At 35.2% G+C, this 15,040-nt stretch overlaps 1 protein-coding gene across 6 annotated transcripts in view; it reads right to left on the bottom strand.

The window, feature by feature from the left end:
• Nucleotides 1–862: 862 nt before the first annotated feature.
• The window catches only part of UBE3A (ubiquitin protein ligase E3A), a 78,732-nt gene continuing 64,554 nt past the window's right edge, over nucleotides 863–15,040 (bottom strand). For 5 of the 6 annotated variants that reach the window (XM_032469004.1, XM_032469007.1, XM_032469006.1 and 2 more), the window contains 7 exons: nucleotides 12,580–12,724; nucleotides 9,906–10,111; nucleotides 9,094–9,258; nucleotides 7,868–8,023; nucleotides 7,696–7,769; nucleotides 3,807–3,950; nucleotides 863–2,833 (listed from right to left, as the gene is read on the bottom strand). In XM_032469004.1, the coding sequence (XP_032324895.1) occupies nucleotides 2,713–2,833; nucleotides 3,807–3,950; nucleotides 7,696–7,769; nucleotides 7,868–8,023; nucleotides 9,094–9,258; nucleotides 9,906–10,111; nucleotides 12,580–12,724 (1,011 nt within the window). In that variant the 3' untranslated portion in view covers nucleotides 863–2,712. The remainder of the gene's footprint in view (nucleotides 2,834–3,806; nucleotides 3,951–7,695; nucleotides 7,770–7,867; nucleotides 8,024–9,093; nucleotides 9,259–9,905; nucleotides 10,112–12,579; nucleotides 12,725–15,040) is intronic. The other variant, XR_004315620.1, reaches the window with a different exon arrangement.

Raw genomic sequence — 15,040 nt, forward strand, 5'->3', positions numbered from 1 at the left:
AGGAAACCCTCTGAAGGGGTCTGAAATCCCAGCAGTCGTATTCTTGATGGGAACAGGGGGTGATGCTGCCAGTAGCAACCATCTGCCATTGCTAATAAGGTATCTGTGCCAATGGGGGAATCAACACCATCAGCAAGCTGTTTGAAGCCTGATTTCATTTATCTCCCTACACAGGTATGTTATCGCAAAATAAAGCTAGGGAAGCTAGTTGGATTTGTCAGCATAATTAAGCACAGCGCAGGCAAGTACGTAGGGCAGAAAATCCAACTCACTTGCTGAAGCTGCCAGGCCCAGAAAAGCTTGGCTCCGGGCCGTTTTTACATTGTTCAAGTTTGGAATTTGCTATAATAATGCTATGTAAGAGAAAGTTTGTATTTTATTTGGGAAACCAATTATTTTAGTTTATGGTCATTTTTCTTCCCCCAGGGCTTCCTAGAGATTGTGGGCTGAGTCACAGAAAACCAAAATATGTAAGAGTATCCAGGCAAAAAAATACTTTATCCCGTGACGTTTGGGGTGGAGGGGAGTGAGTACTATACCCAAAATTCCTAGTTTTTCCCTCCTCCTGAAGACACTGTTCAGTGACAGTCTAGTAAGCAGCAGTGAAAAGGAGGCAATGAGAAGTGGTAACATATGCAGGATGATGGTTACTGAGCAAGTGAGGACAGTTAGTCTAGACAACCAATGAATTTTCGTCTTAAAATATTTTGAAGGGTAGGTTTATTTTCAACTGTTTATTTGATATGAATTCTATTATCTGATAACCTATACTCAATTCATTCAAAAACTTCACAGATGTTATTACAATTGCAGGACTTCAATACTGTAGTGATAATAAAACTTGAGAACCAAAGGACACAAATTTCTTCACGAATTTATTATATAAAACGCCCCCAGAGCATCTGATTTCTCTTCTTCTCACTTTCATTACACACAAGCAGCACAGGGATGAGAGGCCCTTTAAGATGACGCAGTAGCATGAGGGTCCCTTGCATCAAGGTAGTGTACGTATCTCAACAGTGTCCTAAAGGCTGGCCCAGAAAAACCCCATGTTACCTCACCACAATATGGAAAGCATTGTCTTCTTTTTCTACTAATTACGGTGAAAAATGTCACTGTTTTATTTAGCATTATGGTACATAACAGTTCTGTCTCAATTACTAAAAGAATTAAAATAATTGTGAAAGACATCCTCTTTCCTCCTCCAGTGATTTGAAAGCTGTATTTTGCCTGCCAATTTCAAACAAATCCGATTGATCTGTTGCAGTCAGTTAAAACAATCATCGAGGCACAAGCTCAGCACACTGGCTGCAGCTTGTAGTAAAAGGATATAGCAATATGTCTCTCCTTAGTTAAAAATACATAATCCTTTTATTTTATATTGCAATAAAAGAAATTAACATCACAGACACAGACGACTAGAAAGGGGAAACTACTTTCTTCTGAATGTCCACTAATTTAAACCTACTTGTACTTTTCCACAGTACATGAAAGTAATATTTAACACGTACTTTTTGAAATAAAATTTAATCTTTGGGGATAGACAATGTAATAAGACTTAAGAGTAATAGTTCCGTTCGTTTCCAGGTCTGCTTACTGTCTGATTAGGTAAAACAAGGCACAGAAGCCACCCTTTCCTTTATGTTCCAACACTGATCGAGTGCCTTGATAAAACGGCTGATTAGACGAGCTGATGGCAACGTGAAGGGAAGACTTTGGATTGTCTATTTAAAATGAGGGTAAGAAGCAATTATAGAAAATTTATTTTAAGTGCACTTTCACATGCTTTATGTTTATAATACACAAAAAACTTCCTAACTTTCTTGCAAAAGGCTTGACTATCATTTCTTTTGGCCAAATGCACTTTTCCCCAGTAAACTTAAAACAACAAGAACAAGAACAACAACAACAACAAATCCCTGTCCTTTCAGACACTAAGAAAGGGGATCGGCTACTCAGACAGCTCACTGCAAGACACGTGAAGACGACACACTGCGGCATGAGTTGTTTCAACCTGTTGTGCTGTTACTAAAGGAAAGTTCTGAGGGCTGCAGTTAAACATTCCAAGTTCTCCCTTCCGTCTTTATTGATTTTAAGATTTTTGCACAGAAAACTCTTTGGGGACTAGAACAGCAGCAATTGCATCACACTGTTTTCAAGACTTCAAGTTTCAAAAGCAAATTGTTTAAAAAAAAATACAGCTCCTGATTTGAGTTAGATACAGGGACAAAAATAGCACATACTTGAAAGTTACATGGTCTACAAATGGTGGCAATATTTTCCTTGGGAGAGTAGTTTGTTGGTATATATTTTTTTAAATATGCAAAAAGGCTCAACCTCAAGCAGTAATAAACACAAGCAAAAGTGATTTAACCCTTAAAATAAATATTCAGAAAACCTCTCTGTACATACAAGTGAAAGAATAAGTAACACTTTCACGCAAAAAATAATAATAATAATAAAGGATTTGTTCATATAAGTAGCTGAAATCTGCTGTTCCAGCCCACATATCCCCAATAAAGAAGGGAGGCACAGACGTGGGTGACTACTGCGGTTCACTATGTTACAGCCTTTTTGTACTGGGACAACATCACCACCAATTTTATCCCTCTTGTTATATTTACTAAAATTTTGAGTTTCTTTTTTTCCTTTTTTCTTTTTTTCCCTTTTTTTTCTTTTTCTTCTTTTCTTTTCTTTCTTTCTTTCTTTTTTTTACAGCATGCCAAATCCTTTGGCATAAGTGATGGCCTTCAACAATCTCTCTTTAAGTTTTTCTTTGCTTGAGTATTCCGGAAGTAAAAGGACATTAAAGCAAGTATGAGATGTAGGTAACCTATACAGAGAGAAAGGGGGAAAACAGGAAAATAAGTCACGGGCATTAGGCTCAGTATTAAGTGACCCTGCTTTAGTCGGCGAATGTCAAGATGGTTTGCGATGCAGACTACATTATGCAAGGCATGCAACCGCCAAACACCAGTCTGTCTTTATCTGTAAGTCACTTAGTGCTAGTGATGAGGATGGTGACTGATGATGGCAACATCCTGCACCCACAGAGTTATTACTATACCCCAGGGAATGTTTTAGGTGCTCATTTAACTAAATTTTTTCACAATAAACCTACAGAGTGAGTATCAGCTTCCCCACTACAGAGTTGAAGTTACCGAGAAGTCAAGTAACTCACTCTAAAGTGGAGATAATGTTTAAACCTTGTTTTCAAAATTTCAAGGTCTGGTCTATATTTTTTAATGTTTATTAGAAATATTCCTGTATGACTATGTAAATGATCTGACAACAATTAAATTCACATTAATACCAAGTAATATCAAATAATGTGTACAGAAAACTAGCAGAAATGCTGCTATACATGCAAACCATCAGATACACTGCTGCTCATGGACGGTCCCCACGCACCCCATGTGCTAACCGTACAATGGAGAGAAAACGCAGATACAAGGGTCATGAAACTGGAGATTCTAGCATAGTCTAGGGGTGAACAACCTTCTGCGCCTCAATCTGACTTTCTAAGTAGATTACATACTGTGGCTTTCATATAAAAAATTCTCAACCAAAAACTGAATGAATCATACCAATTTGCAAAATTCCAAATCAAGTGAACTCCATGGTAATTTTTAACTAGGCCAGTGTTTAAAAATTTTCCTCAAACATTAGCAGCAAAATATTCTCTGAACTAACATTTTGTGTGATTGGAAATTTCTATAAAAAACTGCAAAAGTGTTCAGAAGCTTCTGCACAGTGCACATGTGTGATATGGAATGCAGGGTTTTCAGTCACAATTTAACAATTACCTTTCTGTGTCTGGGCCATTTTTGGCTATAATCATCTTTAATTTTCCTAGTCCACCCACAGGTGCCCTGTCCGTGCCCGTTGTAAACTGCAAGAAGAGTCTTTTCTGCTCATCTGTAAATGAATGAACGATTTCCCAGAACTCCCTAATGGGGAAAAAAAGATGTAATACTGATTTTAGTTTGGCATTCATTAAATAACCAGCACTAATATAAGTTGATAATTTACATTAAAATCATAGCAGGAAAACAACTTGGAAGTTAAGACCAGGTACTCTGAAGATTCACTCCTGGTGATCTAGGACCTAGGAATTCACTAATGCAAATTTATCATAAGGAAACAGTTTTTAAAAGTATAAAGGCTTATGTTCATCATTACATTATCTACAACAGTAAAATTGGTAAATCTTAGTGTCCAACAAAAGGAAATAATTATGTAAACTATGGCATATTCACAATACATAATCATATACAAAAAACAAAATCCAAAACCAAATCCTATGAATTGAAGATGACTGAAAGGAAATATGTACTCTGAAAAATTAACTCTAAATGTCTTCAGGTATGCATATTTTATTTACCCCTCCTCTTTTATTGTCTCTGTCTATTCATACCTTACTCATCTTTGGGGGAAAAGGTGATACAGATTAAGGACAAAAGAAATGGGGGGAAAAAGAAAAAAAGCAAAGACAACCCACACACCTAGAAGTAGTAATAAAGAAGTATACAACTTTTGTATAAACTAGAACATTTTTATCCAGTTGTGTGCTGGGGGGGGAGGGGGTGCTGTTAAGGATTATTGTATTTTTGCCATATGCAGTTATTTTAAGAGAATCATTTAATCCCTAGCATTCCTAAAATCTGTGTGATAAAAGTCTTGTTATAATGATGCTGGTTACATTTACTCTAAAAACAAAATACAAACACATTAAAAGCAATCTTGGCATGCTTATTTGAATAATAAAATACTAAATTTCATATATACACTAATTCTCACCTAAAATTTTCCAAGATTTTAGAAAACAATTAAAGACACTTTTAATTGATGAAAGAATGCATTTTAGGCTTATTATTTGAAAAATTCTTTCCAGAATCCTGGCAGAGAATGTCACTTCCTACAGAGAATGTCCACTTCCTACATCCCTAATTACAATTCTAATTTTTGATATTCTAGTATTCCAGTATATAATTTCTATTACCAAAATGCTGGTATTTTTGTCAGGGCAATGCCATTATTTCTGACATAGGTTTATTAGCTTTATTAGAATTCTTGGCTCTCTGCAATGTCTTGCTACTTCCCTTCCCTGACACTCTAATACCCTCCCCATCCTTCAGTTCTGCAAATCCCCCATACTCAGAGAAAATAATAAAAAAAACAAAAACAAACAAAAAAGGAAATGGGACATGGAACGTACAGGCACATCTCTCAGTAAGGAGAGAAATCGTACCACAGTTTATGTCATTGCTTTTGGGTATCTGGCAAGAAAAAGCAAGTCTGCTGTAGCCCAGAGCCCTTTGTCAGGGCAGAAAACCTCCTCACCCTGCAGGAGTGTTCTGAAGCCTAAATGAGTCAGCCACACCTGAAGGGGTGGACCAGCGGGTGCCACGGCAGACAGACCCTGAAGCAAGCAGCAGACCGTCAGTGCTCACTGTGACCAGTCCAGCTGTGACCAGACCAGTATACCATGTTATTAAGGTACTGTTTTCTTGGTTCTTTCTAAAAAATTAGAACTTAAAATACTGGGATTACTATCAGTTTATACAATGAAAACACTAAACAAAATTCTTCTCTTCCTGTAAGTGTTATGTTCTACATTAAAATTCTGAATTAAGGATGCAACTAGAAAACTGAAAATGAAAAAAAGAAGCTTCTGCATTTTTCCACTAAAGTGATAGCTGCATAGATCACATCGCATTCACATCTCTTAAAACCTACCCAGTACAAAAAGGAGAGAAAAATCCAGTAAATACACCCATAATCTATGCCTAAGTTAAAACCAGAAACACAGAGCAGCAAACTCCAACTGACAGGTGAAGTGGAGTTTTTATATACAGCTGAGCCCACACGGGCAGAGTCCAGCAGGAGCCGTGTGGAAGAGCAGGGTGTGCAGAGTAACACGGGCCAGGGGTCACTCCAAACGGGCACAGCCCCACTCCAGGGGCAGGTAGGAAGAGCACTGGCGGCTGGAAAGTACCCTGGACCAAAACTGGCAGTCTCACAAAGACACCATGCCCCAAGAGGGGACAGGGGACACCCTGGGAAGCAGAGGTGTCCCTTGAAAGTAGCTTCTGGTTGTAAAGGGATGAAAGCAGCTGATGAAACTGGCCCTATTTAGACAGGAGGTGCTGGGCCACACAAACATACATGAGACTCAGTGAGAGATGGACAAATCTGAAATACAAACGAGAATACCCAAAATATTCAAGAAATATGCAAAATAAACTTGGAAGCAAGGCTAATTTATATGGTGACCAAAGGAGAGGCAATATGACTTAAATTTCTACTATGGAGATAGAGGTCAGGAAAAAAAAAAGTATGAAAAATATTGAAGAAATACACACCAGCATAGAATAACTTCTAATTGTAGACTCTATTTAATGAATTAATATTTTCCTATAACTTGACAAAACTAAGAAGTTGAATTTTATTTTAAAAGATTTTTTAGAATGTCATTAACTGTGAGAGTAAGTTAGAAGCCACTATATGCCTGTCATTTCACTAGTCTACCCTTCAAACCACATTCACATATGCTCTTAAGATGATTATGTGTCAAGTAGGATTATGATTATAAAAGAAGTAAAATTAAGACCTTAATTCAAAAAAATAATTTCTCCATAAAAAACAGCACAAGGTATCTTCAACTATTCTCACAGAAATACTAAGATGCAGCAAGGTCATAAGTGTCTGCAGTCAACCGTATCACTGACAGAGACGCTGATGTGGTAACACTGTGATTCACATCATCTCAACGCTGTTATGGATCACCTTTGAAACTTCAAGTAAGTAGCAGAACAGTGGTTGCTAAATATAAATAATTTCACAACTGCTACTAGAAATGACCAATGGTGTGCTAAAAAGAAGAAATACCCAGTAACCTCCTACAAACCAGAATGAAGAACAAAATAAAAGAATTTAACAAAATAAAACAACAACGTATTATTTACTTCTAGGTACAACTGATACTCATTCTGGTTTTCACATGCTTGAGTCTTAGAGCAACTTCAGGGACAACCTCCAGAAACGCCTTCTCACCTCACTCCACCAGTGACTGCCAAAGGGCATCTTTCTGTACCATCTTAGCAGGGGAGGAAGAAGCCTATGTCTTTCAGGACCGAACAGTGCAGTACAGACAGTACAGGAGCAAGAACATTTGCTTGGAAGCAGGTAAGACTGGAACCTCTGCTTCTTTCTGTAAGAACATTTGGGGCTGTCTCCTCAGATGTAAGATATAAATTCTAGATGTACCCTGCCATGTTATAACGATTAAGTCAAAGAACGTACCATTTCACAAAAGGTGCTTCAAACAGGGTAGGTAAGTAACATTTCACAGAGTTCCAAAGAAAGGAAAAACATTCAGAAGTGGTAGTTCTATTTTCATCATCTTCTAGCCAGCAGTACACACATTCTAATCAGAATCACTAGAAATACTAGATAATTTATACTCCCAATGCAGAAAACATGCAACTTAGATAAAACACATCATTCAGGAAATAAATCACAAGATTAATACAAAACGGGTGATTATATTACAAATAAGCTTCTAGTTTTACAAACTGAGAATTTGTGAGTTTACTTATTTGGGAATTAAAACCTAAAGACAAAGGTCTAAAACATACAGCACACAACCCTTCAGTGAATTAAATCTTCCTTTCAGGAATTTAAGCACCTCACCTAATCAGAACAGAGTCCCTGGTATAGCCACCGTCATATTCTGTAGTTTCTTCTAGTGCTTGAAAATCTAGATTCTGCAAATTCAAGAAAATATGTCTTAACATCTTCTACACCACACCATTACAAACAGTAAGTCAGCACATGACAGTTTTGCAGACTCATGCTTGCTTACCCGGCTTCCACATATGAGCAATTCAATTTCCTCTGGTCTGAATAAGTACTTCAAGGGAGATTCATTGGTCACCATGTGAAAACCTCTCCGAAAAGCCTTGAACTGTTTTTCTACTGATTTGTTGAGAATGTAGTCAGAATAAAGATTGACAAATTCCTGCAGAAAACAGTAACCAGAAGAACATCTTACAGTACGCCGCTCAAACAAACCACCACGCGTCCCGGGCTTGCGCTGCCCTGCCTTCTATTTCCCGAAGAGAAAACATTCAAGAATATGTTTAAAAATTCAAACTTTACACACACAAAGGAAAACACCTATTACAATCTCACAGCTCTCAATGAAAGACGACACTAAACTGTAAAAAGGCCATGTACGTAACTAATAATATACCCTAAGTTTCCATTTTGATACTGTATTAATGAACAAGACTGAATATAGAAGCTGGGCCTTGATAAAATCTTGAAGTTCCCTCAATTAGGTATGCAGGTATTACACCATCACTTTATAAAAGCTAACATTTTTAATAGAGTGCAATATACTGGACTTGAGCAAACCAGGAAGCCTCCTTTTTCTAGAGTATCTGGGAAGCTGCCTACTGCAACCGGCTCAGCAGAAATGTTGGTGTTTCACTTGACGCATAGCTGCTACGCCAAACTGTAAATGGAAAATACCCCTGTATCCTAACTTAGTGAATACAATATTTTATCAACAATCTTATTAATATAAACACACACTTCCAAAAAGTTTACTATAGATATTTATCCTAGTTTTCCTTATGTTCTGCGTTAGTCCGGTTTCCGAATGCACACTTCTCCAGTCAATAGAAAACACAAAATTGATTTAAAGCGTACTTTTCACAAGGGTATTTAAGGCACACATATTAGTGTATACATTAAATGCAATTAACATTTGGTGATAAGAACCTTAGTTATGAGGTCCCTGTTCCCTTCCCCTCCACAGCCTAACATGAGAAACTCACTGCTTCTTGCTTTACGTACACCACCCTGGGCCGTGCACTATGGCCTCTTCCTCTAGAAGGTGTTTAGTGCCCAACCATGTGTTCTCATACCAGCTAATATCCAGGATTTTGAAAACTGTGGCTATTTCATTTATAAGAACTTGGTTACTTGATTTCTTGGGGTCTTTGTATGGATTATATTAGATACTTCTTTAAAAATTAATTAATAAAGAGACAGAGACAAGGATGACATGAAAACATTTATTACCTTCCTGTTTTCATTTGTAATTGGAATTTTATCACCATTTTCCTTTAGATCATACATCATTGGATTACCAAAAAGATCTGTCTGAGATATCTGGAAAGTGATCATCATATCGTCTTCCACATTCCCTTCATACTCCAATAAATCCTTTAAACTCTGATATAGAACCTAACAACCAGAAAAGAAAAAATTAAAGCTACCACAGAACCACAAAATATGTTTGTATCACTCTTCTTGGGAAAAGATTAAAAAACAAACAAACCAACCTTTTGACAAAAAAAGAATTAAAGCACAGACAGTATCCCCCCTGTCCCCCAATAGTTCACAACACAGAAACCAAAGACAGACTGTCCGTCAGCGGCGATGCCCTGTTCTCTGCTGAGAAGCCCCACACCACCTACTCAGCAGCACATTTCACACTGTGCTCTATGAGAACCTCAGAGGTGTCTCAAGGTTAGCGGGGACTGAGTAGAGACACACACACAGTACCTGTAGCCACCAAACCCTTTACTCAGTGCAGCTCTGATTTAACCTGGCAATCTCATGTGGTTTCATTAAAAAGCAAACAAAACATATTTTAAGTATTCTTTCCAGTACAATCAATCTTTCAAAACCAGCTTGCTGACAGTAATATAAAAAATTTTGAGTTTTGAAGTGTTCATGGTATTTCAGACAGATTAAACAACTTTATCTTACCAGGTAAATATTAACAAAGATTCCAAATAAAAGCTTTAATTTTTTTATACAAATTAAACTCTGTCATTTGCTTTTAAATAAAATCTAAAAGAAAGAATAAAAAATGACAAAAGACTTACAGGGTGAGAGTCTCCCAAGTCACGAAAAGTTCCTTTTTTCCCCATTAGCTTCCTGTAGACAACCATGGGAAAATGTACATCCAGTATACAGTTATTGTAAATAGCCAGGCCCAGCACTATGCCAATCAGAGTGAACTGACCCTCAGTTTCAAAAGAGGATGGATTAAACCAAAACAATTTTGTAGATTCATCATATGTGAACATACCTATAAGAAATGATTTTTTAAAATACATTAATTTTATATTTTATTAGACCGATGAACAATAAAATATACACATAAAATATAAAAATAAATATAAAGTAATTACACACATAAACCTATATGGACTAGATATACAAACTTTTTTTCTCTATTACATTAGCACTTGAATATACATGATTGTTACAAATTGTGGCAAATGTTAGCATATATTTTTAAGGAGCCAAAGAAATAAAGTAATGAGACATTTTGGTGGCATTTCTCAAGAAATTAGGGAAAATATTCATTAAAATCAAGTTTTCTAATCTTCTACTAACACAAATGAAAAGTTAATTTGGATTCATGTTTTATTCAATGAATGGTTGAAAACTAAATGCAAAACAAAAAGAAAAAAGCTATCATACTATGAAAACGTTTCACTTATAAAAACATATTTAATCCTCATGGGTTGTTTTTAAAAAAACAATTTCATTAAGAAAAAGTTTGTGTTTTTCCAAAAGTGCACAATGGTGCCATGAAGTTTTTCTAGCACCTTCCTAACAAAATAAGATGACACCAAGTACTTAAACTCAGATAAACTTCATAAACTTAGATTATGTCCAAAACCCAAAGCTATTTAATACACACATTAACTGTGAGCCAGTAAGTAAAACAAGTAGCTTTGTACTGTAGTTTCTTTAAGTTTCACATGGTCTTCACTATGTAAAACCCAAGCTTGGAAACCTTTTTTATATCACAAATATGAATCTGAATAACCGTTACTAAGGCAGATTTATCTTCTTCCCTTTAAGGGAGTATCTAAGATAAAGGTTAAATGATATTTTAATTGAATTTACAACTTTTTAATGTTTTTTACTAAAATGTTTTCCAGTTGCTACTGTGAAACTGAATAGAAATATTTTAAGAGTTAGGTCTGGAAAAGATGGGGGATTACCAATAGAACAAACTTTAGAAATCAATACAGCACATAAATCAACTTACAAGATTTTTAAAAGCTTTAAAAATGTTTCTTCATTTTCACATTTAGTTTAAGTTTAAGGAACTTTAAAATGTCCCTTTGAGCATAAGAACATGAACCGAGCTAGGAATTTTTCCTATTCAATGTTCATGAAATAACATTTTATAAATTATCCAACATATACTTCAATTTCTCAGTTTATATCCAACTGTTTTTACAGACCTAAGTTACAACATCCACTGAAGTGCTAAAAACTTCATTTAATTATAAGTATGGTATTAACAGCATCAAGAACAATTAAAAATAATTAATACATTTGAAGAAATATAATAAATGTATGTCCTTGGTCTCAAGAGCAATAAACTAAATTAATCAGAATGTAAATTAACAGGTCACTGCTTTTATCTCTGTGTATGAAAATGGTAATAATCTTCAAGTTCAAGGAGATTCCATTTTGAGCATTTTTTTTTTAGGTCCCTGGAAGAAAAGCACCACAAAAGATGGTTCTTCCAATGTAATTCTTTTTGATATTTCTACTGCCATCATTTCAACTGCCTTACTATCAAGTGAACTGTTTAATGTATATTTTTTCTTAAAACTATTTCTGCATATAATGTAATTATAATTTATATCTAATGTTCTGCATTTTTAGATACATCAGAACCTAGAGCTAAAGTTTAGCAAACTTACAAAGCTTCTAAATTAGTTTTCTTTTCTATCTCAAAAAGGACTTTTATGTATCTAGGTTTACTTTGAACAAACTACATACAAATTACATAGCCTTCTGATTATTAATACACATTAGCTAGAATATATAGTCTTAACTATATGTCATGAACTCATAATTTCTACTTCCATTGTCTTTTTCCTTTTTTCTACTTTGCTGATATTGTCTATCAGTGAAATGCAAATTCTCCACTTTAGACTGACATTGTAGAATCAGTTTTTCCCAAACTGTGTTCAATGAAAACTCTTCTGGGAAGCAAATACGGTTAGATGTGGGATAGAAAAGGGGTTCTGGAGTTCAAAAAGCTTGGGAAAACATTAACAATATTCAGCCCAAGAAATCCTGCAGCAAATAAACCAAATTAATTTATTAACAGCCAAACCTTGAGCATAATACAATTGTGAGACACTCTCAACATTCTTCAGATCATTATTCTATGAAACTCTTATTTCAGAAATGCTATGAGTTTGAATATTTTAGACAAAAAGAGCAAAAAAAAAAATCTTCAATTGTTTTAATGTACTGTTCTAAAATGATTTCAAGTTCATTTACCTGAGATAATTTCCTATATAAAAATATTTGGCTAAGTAATCTAAATAAGAACTTGAATAAATGAGTGATGAAGATCCCCAAAAGCCCACAAATTAGTCATTATCTCTGGTTCTAGGTAATCCTTATCATAACCTCCTTGTGTTGCTCTTTATAACTGAAAATATTTATGAACCTAGGTAAACAAATTCTTAATTCAAAAAGATAATGACACCATGACCACATCACTAAAATATTTACCAATATCTGGATTGAAGATTTCCTCCACAACCAGCTGAAAAAATTCTTTGGAAACACCTCCCTCATCAACTCCTTGTTCTCCTTCAAATTCCACATACAATTGTTTCTTCAAGTCTGCAGGATTTTCCATAGCGATCATCTCTAGCTAGTGAGTGAAAAGATAAAGTGAAAAGATGAATGTCAGTATTAGGATGAAAGCAAAATAAAAATAAGGAGAAGCAAAACAAAAACGAGGAGGACGAGTAGGGAGCAAGTAAGAGATTTTGCTTTTGATTTGTTTTAAATGCAAACAGGAAGCAAACTGCTAAAAAATCAGTGAGGGCAAAGATTCAGCCTCACAGATAATGGAAAAACAGGACAGAAAAGAAAGTGACATAGAATTCTAAAAGGATTACTTTCTAACTACTGATTTGTTTGTGAAATTAACATATAGCAGAAAATGAGACTTAGAGTTTCTGTTACTTACATATATAACGAACCTGAGCGGTAAGATTAGGACATGAGCGATAAGATTAGGACATGCAGAGAAGTCAAGAGGGCAAAAGTGCCTAAGTGACTACTCAAATTACTTCAGGAAAAACAATGGCATATAGTAGTAAAGTCTGACTTCAAAACGGTTCACTAGTTCTTTATGTTTATTAGATTAGAAACTCAAGAATACATTCCTAAATCTATTAATCAATAAAATAATCTCAATTAAGAAAAATATACTGGATAAACAGGGAAACAGTTTATGTTCTCATAACAGTGCTTAGTATAAATTACCACTTTTTAACGGACTAGAATACATTTTATATTCATTTTTTTTGAAAGGAGATGAGACATAAACTTGCTCATATCCTTACTCTTAACTTCTTACTAAGTTATCAAACCCTAGTATCAACATTTCTTCAACTATAAATCTTTACCAAATACTTCTTTGTATCTGTAGAAAAGGCATAGTGATTGATCTCAGTTACTGTGAGATTAATCATAAAATTAACACTATATTCTAAAGTAAAATATTTATACCACAATTTGTTATCTTACATACCTGAAATTTACTAACAGCATGCCTAAATGATCACCCATGTTATTTGCTAAATCGATTCTAAATTTGCCAAAACAGAGTATTTAAGGATACTGAGGTTACTGCAACTGTTCCAACTAGAATTTTTTAAATGGTTTTGAAGCGATGCAAATATCATCAGAGTAAGAGTACTGCAGTCAGACCTAATTACTTAGGTAACAGGACTAGTTTGGAATTCTAGTGTGTCTTTAAGAAGCAAAATAAAATCTCATAAATTCATGATTCAGGCCAGCTGCCCTGGAGCAATGTTTTCAAGCTGCCAACTGCAATTTATTAGCAGGTAGTGCAATCCACTTAGTGCAAACCATTGTTGCAGGGAAAAAATCAGAATGTATTCCATATAGTAATGGCATCAACTGTGAAATTTCTTCTTCAGTTATATGTGCAGGCGGATATGCACATGAATACTGGAACACTACGTAAAATCTCTCTTACTAGGGGTTGCAATCAAAAAAAGTCTGAATAAAGGCCAAAATGATCTCCTGGCTATCTTCAACTTTTGGATTCTATGAACTTAGAATAGTTAGCTTTAAAGAATGTCTATCCTATACAACAGTGGTCTCTAACATTTACAAAATCATCTTTATGCCAAGTTGTATTAAGATCATTTATTTTTGAGACAGTGCTGTGGTAGGACTGAGTCAAATACTTTGTACTAGTCCCCAGCTGTCACTTAACATAATTTTTAACCTTTAAACTTCAGCAAGCAACTCACTTAAGCCTTAGTTTCCTTATCTGCAAAGACAAAAAAAAAAAAAAAAAAAAAAAAAAGATGATAAAGGATAGTACTCTTCCTACTGCAAAGTTGTGAAGGCTTAATAAGAATTTATGAGAAAGAGTCCTAGGGTGGGTGACAGATATTAAGGTAACACATCATGTTGTTACCTTTTAAAACAACTTTGCTCTGTGAACAAAGGATTCTCAATAGCCTAATCCCAAATTTTGAAAATAACCTTGAAAAAAAAAGTAGTTCCAGTTAGAAACCTGTTTCAAGCCTCAGGATGTAAAGAATTCTGAGAACTAAATTAGAATTACCATTTTTGCTCAAATGTGGTTTACCCATCAAGCCAACATCCCATATTGCCATGAAACCTGCTAGTTTCCTTTTCTCAGTTCTCCCCCTGCCTAGGTGCTACAGACGGTACGTCAATGTCTACATATGTCCTTACCACACCCTGCTTGTATCAAGTACAAGGTATTGCAAGGTGGGAAAAAGACGATTATCCATTACTTAATTATGTGTCCTAAAGCTCTTCTTCATTAACATTCATAACTGAGCATTGACTCCGTATCAATGTGACTGATAACCTTTTAAAGGATCTGGTACAATTTCTGCAGGATTCAGAGGCCTTGTATTTGAGTCTTAGCTCCACCTAAGACACTTCATATGAC

This window comes from Camelus ferus, chromosome 27 (assembly GCF_009834535.1).
Source record: "Camelus ferus isolate YT-003-E chromosome 27, BCGSAC_Cfer_1.0, whole genome shotgun sequence".
Lineage (NCBI taxonomy): Eukaryota > Metazoa > Chordata > Mammalia > Artiodactyla > Camelidae > Camelus > Camelus ferus.